Here is an 8,568-nt window from a genome sequence, read left to right on the forward strand (position 1 = left end):
AAAAAAAAAAAAAAAACATTTGTTGAAGAAGAAAAAGCAATCTAATCTGAAGAAAAGGCACATACAAAAAATATGAAGGTCTCATACAGCACAGCATTTTCGGGGAGTATTTCACTCATTCATTATCTCAACAAACAGTTCTTGAGTACCACAATGTGAGAGGCATGCTGCTGAGTGCTGAGGATAAAAGAATGAGTAAAATTCGCTCCTGGCTCTCAAGGGAATCCACAGAATGCAGAGGACATGGAGTACTAAAACAGAAAATCACCTTACAGTGGGCCAACTACAACAAGCCTGATGACCGAGTACGCAGGAGCTGTGAAAGCCAGGCGGGGAGCCGGGTAGAGGGGGACTATGGCCAGAGGTGCTGAAAACAGAGGGGCTTAGTGGGTGATTAGAAGTGGCAGGTGAGTGAGGGGGAAGGATCAAAGGAGGTCAGTTCCATAATATGAGATCATGAACATAGGGAGAGTGTAGAGTGGGCTCCAGGGTCTGGTGATGTGTTGGGTTTGAGATATAGTGAATTTGAGGTACTTGAAACATGTCCCATTGGAGGAGGTCATGGTTTTCTTGATGGCACAGATCTTATCTAAATCATTTCTGAGTCTTTGTGCTGAGTATATAAGAAGTTCCCATAAAACACTGAATGAGTAAATAAATGAATATTATGTACAAGAACTACGTGTGCAAATGCTTCTCACATATCATTTCATGTAATTCTCACAGCAACTCTGTAAGGAAAGTCTAGTAATACCCCGTGTTACAGACAGACTCAAGCCTCAAAAGTCCTAGGTGTAAGAGAGGAGCTATGTATGGCAAGTTCACAGATAAAAATGACTCGAAAAAAAGAGACGGAGCACATGGAAAGATGCTCAACATCATTAGCCATCAGGGAAAGGCAATTAAAACCACTATGAGATACCATTAGAATCGTTATAATCCAAAGGACTGACAATACTAAGTGCTTGTGAAGATGCAGATAAACTAGAATGCTCATACGTTGCTGGTCGGAATGCAAATGGTACAGCCACAGCGAAAATAGTTGGGCAGTTTCTTACAAAGCTACACATACATACTTTCCACATGCCCCCGCAATTCCACTCCTAGGTTTCTACCCAAGAGAAATTAAAATATGCTCACACAAAATGTGTGTGTGAATGTTCATAGCAGCATTATTTATAATAGCCAAAAGTTGGAAATAATTCAAATATCTATCAGCTAGTGAATGGGTAAACATAATGTGTTACATTCCTGCAATGTAATACTATTCAGCAATAAAAAGGAATTAAGTACTTATATATCCTAAAATATGAATGAATCACAAAATATTATGCTAAGGAAAAAGTCAGACACCAAAGAGCTCAAGTTGTGGAATTTCCAGAAAAGACCAATCTATAGAGCTGGAGAGTAGATTGGTGGTTGCTTAGGGCTGGGGGTGGGGGGTTGAAGTGAGACAGAGAGTGACTGCAAATGAACTTGGGGGGTGAAGGAAGTGCTCTGAACTGAATTACAGTGATGGTTGTACAAGCACATACATTTACTAAAACTCACTGTTAAATTTTAAAGTATGTAAATGATACTTCCAAAAACTTAAAAAAAAAAAAAATCAGAACGAGCTGTGTGATTTAGAAGGTGTGTGTTGGGGTGAGATTTCCAGCCAGCTTGGTGAGATTCGGGAACACATTTGTGCTGGACTTTGAAGACTAGGTAGGATTTCAACAGACTGAGATGGCACACGAAGGAATTTCAGACAAAGAAAGCAGCATGGAAATGAGAACGTGCCGGGCATATTTGGGCAATATCCAGACATTCATTTTGGCTAAATATTTGGATGGAAAAAAGTAAGTGAAAAGGAAAAAAATTGGTTGTGATCAGATGAGAGAAGTGGAAAACGAGCAGGCTAATGCATTTACGACTTAATTTGATGGACAGCGGGGAGCCACTGAACACTCTGGAGTAGGGGAGTGTCCTGGCAAAGATTAACAGGGTAGCAGTGAGGAGTGTGTTGGAAGGGCGAGCAACCAGGGCAGAGCATCAAATTACAAGGCTCAGAGAATTGGCTGTAGTGAATGAGGGCCAAACTGTTGCCAACTGCCTTTGTCGATAATGCAAAGGGACAGAGAAACGTATTGTGCTGGATAGAAAGGAAAATCATAGGAGATACCAGTTATTTGGTGCTTTCTATGATCCAGACACTTGTTTTAATGAGTCACTTCTAAAGGAGAGGCAGCAAGTTAAGAGCCTGCTCTACACGGAATGAACCAAATGGATTGATGATCACCTTTAGGTCTGGCTCCATAGAGAAGGAATAAAGATTAGAGAATTCATAAAATGATTACCTAAGGTTTGTTATGGGAACCGCAGACATGGAAGCTTGTAACTGAATAAGAAATAAGGTGGTAGGATGGTAAGTGAGACAAATGACAGAGACCAATTCACGTGGCTCTCTGCCCCAGAAGGATGGACCTCACGGGTTCTCTCTCTGATGTCATCACTCCTTTAAATATGCACTGATACAGGTTAAGCACACGTGCTGTGTTGACATGCACAGGCAAAACCAAAGGGGTGTAAAGAAGATTGTTACTTTGTTGCTTCCAGGGATCAAGTCTGTGCCCAGCTGCTGTTAGAGTAACACTCAGCACCTGACTTCCGTGCTCATGAGACAGGACTATAGTGCATCAACAGTCAGCATCCACCTTTTAATTACTTGCCGGCACTTAACTACCAGGAAATTTCACATAAAATATGTGGGTTTTCAGCTTCTCTTGAGAAGTTGGGAGTTTCGGCAGCTAAATGGTCCAATCACACATGGCATCATCAGAGCTGCGTAGCACTTGTCCTCTTTAAACACTAGGATCACTACCTTTTACACTTCATTCATTCGCTCATTCATTCAACAAGTATTGATCAAGCACCCATTACATGCCAGGCACTGTTGTAGGGACTGGAGATAAAAAGGGACGATGGCAAAATTCCTCATATTCTGGAGCTCATATTCTCACAAGGACCGCCAGGCAATGACTAAATGACTAAGTATCTCAGGTGGTGATAAGTACTGAGAGACATGAAGAAGTGAGGTATGGAGACTGAGAGAGAATGGAGAGGTGCCAGGTATTGCAGACAGTGTGCTAGGGCTGGGGAAGCCCCTCTGGTTAGATGACACTGAGCCCAAATCTGATTAACATGAGGGAACAAGCCCTCATCTGAGGGAGAGACAGGCCAAGCCAAGGACATGACAAATAAAATCATGTTTTATACATGGGAGGAACAGGTAAAGGAATAAGCAAGGGGCACGGGCATTTCAGGCCCTAGCAACAGTCGAGACTTTATTCTGAGTGAGATAGGGAACCGCTGGTGAGTTTGAGCAGAAAAGTGACACGGTGGGACATACTCCGTTATTTTGGTGACTAGCTTCTCTGAGCATTAGAGTTTGGTGCCCTTGTTTTAAAGCAAGATGGACAAAGGTTAAAGCGTTAGAGATGGGCTCTGTGACTGGAGGAGGACAGTAATCAGACCATGGGGCAGGAGTCTCCTGGTATTCAGAATATAGTATTTGCGTAGAAGAATAACCCAAAACATAGCAGTGACCTTGAATTAAGTGACGTCTATGGTAAAAGTTAACACACAACGAAGCCACTTAGAAAACCAAGTGCATGGGACCCTGACACTGGGCACTGTTCGACTCCAGGCCAGAAGAAATAATTGGAAATAATTCAAATATCAATCAATAAAAAAATAATTCAAATATGGTGGACATGAATGTGAAGCACTCTGCCTGCCCATTTACAAAGAGCTTCTCTCACCTCTCCATCTTTATCAGCGATATTCCACCCCCACCGGTACACTCGACTTGGGAGACAAGTCCTGAGTTATGTTTAATTTCAGCACTCGAGTTAACTCTCGTGTTCTCCCAAGTCAGATAGAAAAAATTTGGCCCTTGTCCCCCAAAACGAAGCAGTGATCGGCGCTTGCTGTTCCAATGACCGGATACTCCAGAAACCCAGTCCCCGACCCTGAATAGCCTGAAAGGTCCGACCAGAGGAGGAGGTCTACTCACAATGAGAACGTGCTCGCGCCCCATCGTGATGACTGTCCGGTTCACTGTGCGAAGCAGCTGGGCCATAATTTCTTGGATGTGGTGGTAGGTGAAGGCCTGTAATGCAGAGACATCTGTGTGACAACCAGGACATTGTATCTGCATACCTCTTCCAAAGGACATGTGACAGTGGTCAGACATGGTAAACACAAAGACCACCAGCAGAGCAGCAACAGCAGGGCCATATCGTCATCATCATCACGGTTGTTGTCACAGTATCACTATCACCATCGCCACCTGGCATTGGGCACCAAGAATTTCACTAACCATCTAAACGATAAGTTAGTGATTAAAAGCTTAAGCTCTGGAATCAGAAACTTTTGATTTAGAATACTAACTCTGTCAAGAATTATTGTGCTGCACTGTCTTGGTTACTTAATTTCTCTGTACCTTGGTTTTTCCGTCTCTGTTAACAGTCAAGGTCTAACCTGGAATAAGGAGGGAATGTAATGCAGGGCGTTGGTTATACAGGTGATAAAGAAGCCGAAACATCAAACAAGGTAACCTAGAGATAGCAAGAGCAGGAAGCCACTATCCCTCCCAGGCTGGAGGGACAAATAGAGGAGCCAGTGCTTCTGGAGCCCAGGACTGGGGTTCTGTGATAGAAACTAACCATGGGGTGCTCGTGCAGCAGAAGCTGCATGATCTGCCTTGGGAGAAATCCATGGTGAGCCAGGATGTAACATTTATGGGGTTCAACCCACTTTAAATACAAGTACCTGAGACTTGGGTAGGACTTGCTGATGCTTTTTGAGCCTCTGCTGTGGTAGGCCAGGGTTTCGTGCATTTTTACCTTCCTCTTCAGATTCTTTTACCAGCACAGGCTTGCACAGAGTTCCACCCATGCATATCTGTGAGGGTGGTCATGGCCGAGTGGAAAAGCCCTGAGAGTTTAAATTCAGCACTTCTGGGTCCGAGCGCCAACTGTGCACTTGCACTATGTGACCTCACTTATCACTTAACCTCTCTAAGCCTCAACTTCCTCATCTATAAAATAGGGAAGCTTTTTTCGTCAGTCTCTTGAGGTTCATATAAACCAAAAAGTGACACATGCAATTTTGGAAAAATGCACACACCTAATTCCACTGCAGAAGATTCTGTGGGTCCGAGATAGAGCCCGGACTTCAGTAATTTCCGATTTTTATGGGGCTTATTCTGATGGCTGGGAAACATGACTCAACACTGTGAAGCTCTGGAGATAGAGACTAGAATTTGGGACCAGCCTGTGCCTCCGGGACCTAGCCAGAGCCTGACATAAAAAAAGCGTTAAGTAAATGGTGGCTGAAAACGCGGATAACCACTCACACTTCATCATAAGCACCTTATTAAACTTTGCTGCTCACATCTTAACTGTGGTTTGTCTCTTAATAAAACTCGTGAAAGGAAAATAGATTTGCAATAAGAAAAAAAGAGATGTGTTTATTAAAAACATGCTTTCCCAATGTGCTTTCAATGACTATTGGCATCCAAAGATGAACAGCCCAGAGCTTCTTTCTCTGCCCCAGACTCGCTTATGCACTTGGGCTAATGCTCACTTCCCGAGCCCCATGGAGCTCACCAGCAGAACCTCTGCCACCAGGGCTTCAGCAAAGCATATACTTTACAGAAATAAGTTTTCATGCTTCATCAAGCTCAGCGAGACTTCAGTCTCTTGCTAGATGTGAGCTCCTCTACCACCCAGCCCTTTCCCTACATCTGGCATTTTCCTCCTGATGCTCAGAGGTGGGGGAGAGAACATCCCCCTTTACTTCTTGGCTACAGGTGAGCCTCTCCTGACTTCCTGTTCTCCTTTATTTCTTCAAGCCTTTTACTGACTTACAATCTCCTATTTTTTGCAGTATGTGAAGATGATGCTCATGGTATAACAAAAACAGCTAACATTTTCTGAGTGCTTACTAAATGCCTGGCACCTTACTAAACACGACCTCATTTTACGAAGTGGGCAATATTATGATCTTCATTATTCAGGTGAGAAAACTGAAGCCCAGAGAGGTTAAGTAACTTGTAACTTGTCCAGGGCCACCTATGTAGAAAGTCAAAGAGAAAAGATTCAAACTTGGCAGCCTGCTCCTTGCCCAAACTCACCCAGGCACACTGGAACACAAACAGAGATCTCTGGTTGCTATTTTGGGGCTTCGTCATTCTCTTTCCATCCGTCAAGATGGATAGAGACCCCACCCTCAACTAGGCCAACTCCTGCCTTTAGTGGCTTCTGATCTTTTCTTTCCCTTTTAGAAAATCTTCGGTGCTATGCATTCATTACTCCCATATCTTTTTTGCACTCCTTAGCAATTTCATCATCCTAAGCCCACTGCCAATTTGTGTTATGGTTTCCATTTGATGTCATTTCTGCCCCACGCCCACCCCAGGATTACACCTCTTCCTTTACCAGTAGAGATAATAAAACCCCCTTTTCTTGAACTCTTGTCTGCACCTTGCTTCTTTTAAATAGTCATTTCTTGTTCATCCAAAGGAGCAATTAGGCTGGTCAGGAAGTTTGATTTTCAAGGTGGAAAATTGTCAAATGCAATTCATTTCGCTCTGAAAGCTCCCAATATGAGAGGTGGTGTAGCAGAATGTTTTGGAATCAGACTTGAGTTTGAATCTCAGTTCTGCTAATTTGAGCTGTGTGACCTTGGACAAATTACTTTTCCTCTCTGAATTTGTTTCTATATTAATAAAAGGTGGCAAACCATAGAAATCTCGAAGTCTTGGTTTGAGGAATATATAAGGGAATGCATCAAAAGCCCATACTGAGAACGGGCACAAAGTGAGCCCTCAGTAAGTGGTGGCTGCAACTCATATTCCCCTTGGTCCACAGCAACTTTCTGGCCAAGCTTGCCGATTCCCAGCACGTAGCAGAAAGTGCAGTAAAAGGCAATGCATAATCGAAACTCTGAATGCTATAGAGATGTCACCCAAAGAATGTATAGTGCGTATGCAAATGGAAAACTTTCAAGATGATAAACCTGTGCTAAGCACTAAAAATGCAGCCACAAATCACCCACTGTTAATTGCTCCAGCGCCAGGCAAGTGGAGGGAATCTCCAGAAAAGTGTCTTCGGGGCTCAGACTAAACAGTAGCTTGTAATTGAAATGACAAAGTCAGTCTTCCTATTATGGCTCCGACAAAGAAATTAATCCATCCAACCTAAACATGCTGCAAATTGTAGTGATTTTTTTTCTTTTAATAATTATAGGCTATGATATCAGGAAGGAACTTGGAGTCCTTTCTTTAAATGAAATCTTATGCATAGGCCCAATATATAACATAGTAGAAGGAGAGCTGAAAGTGTGGTGGGTGGTAAGGGGACAACCCCTGCTGTCCCTGCTCACCCCAGGCCCTATGCCAGCCCTAGGACTTGCAGAATGCAATTCAAAACTACCGATTTTCCACAGTATTTCCAGAATATATATAGCAAGTGTTCAGGAAAAAAGATCCAAAATTTGGAAATAAAGCAAAATGCATGGCTTTTTAATAGAGCATTTCCGATAAGCCCTCCTGGGGGAGAGGGAGTCCTTTCACTCTTTTGGGAAATGTAATTTTGTTTGATTAGTATCCATGACTGACTAGAAAGCAGAAATATTATAGCCCTGTAAAGTCAGAGGTTAACTTATAGAAAAATGATAAAGTGTGATATTTTCCTGATTTGCTAAATGTTATTGCTCTGTCGAAATTTTACTTGTCTTACGTCTAAGGCCAATTTAATATAAGCATCTTCTCTCCCTAAACTCAAGAATCCTAAAGACTTTTGAACCAGCTCTTTCTTTGGTCAGCTTTTCTCCTAGTTCAATAAATAAAACTTGAAATGTGCTATCTTAACCATTTTAGAGTTCTACTTTTATACAAGTGATATTGACTACTTACTGGTAGTATTATTAAATTTTGTTTATATTTATCAGAGTTAAAATTGTATATAGTATAGAAACATTCTCCAAGTTTCACTCAAAAACAACAACAGCAACAGCGGCGGCGGCAGCGACGGCATCAGTCCGCCACGCCCGCTCCCATCCCCAGGGGAACTTCTTTACTTCTTTCAGCCTGTGCAGTCGTTATTTGGTATTTATGACCATGCGGCCAAAATTAGTTTGTATGACCCCTTCCTTAAACAAATTTGTTCACTTTTTGGCATCAACTGTTAACTCTCCACCATGAAAAACAAAGACTTCACTTCTTCTTCCTTGTCTCATGAGACATCTGTATTCTTCCCATTTTGCCTTCTTTCTATACCAAATATAATAGTATAATTTTGGTTTGATCAATATTTAGTGTTTAAAATGTTTTGATATATAGTTCAAAAATCTATAGCATTCCTATACTCTAATAATGAATTATGAGAAAAAGAGGTGGAAAAAATAATTCCTTTTGCAAATGCAACAAAAAGAATAAAATATCTAGGAATAAATCTAACAAAACATGTGAAAGACCTATATAATGAAAACTATAAGACCCTATTAAAAAAATTGAAGACG

At 42.0% G+C, this 8,568-nt stretch overlaps 1 protein-coding gene across 1 annotated transcript in view; it reads right to left on the reverse strand.

Moving 5' to 3' along the window:
* The window catches only part of DOCK2 (dedicator of cytokinesis 2), a 370,198-nt gene that overhangs the window by 221,077 nt on the left and 140,553 nt on the right, over window positions 1–8,568 (reverse strand). Inside the window, exon 27 of the mRNA XM_023528646.1 lies at window positions 4,058–4,153. Within this exon, the coding sequence (XP_023384414.1) occupies window positions 4,058–4,153 (96 nt within the window). The remainder of the gene's footprint in view (window positions 1–4,057; window positions 4,154–8,568) is intronic.

Source organism: Pteropus vampyrus, unplaced genomic scaffold (assembly GCF_000151845.1).
Source record: "Pteropus vampyrus isolate Shadow unplaced genomic scaffold, Pvam_2.0 Scaffold30, whole genome shotgun sequence".
Lineage (NCBI taxonomy): Eukaryota > Metazoa > Chordata > Mammalia > Chiroptera > Pteropodidae > Pteropus > Pteropus vampyrus.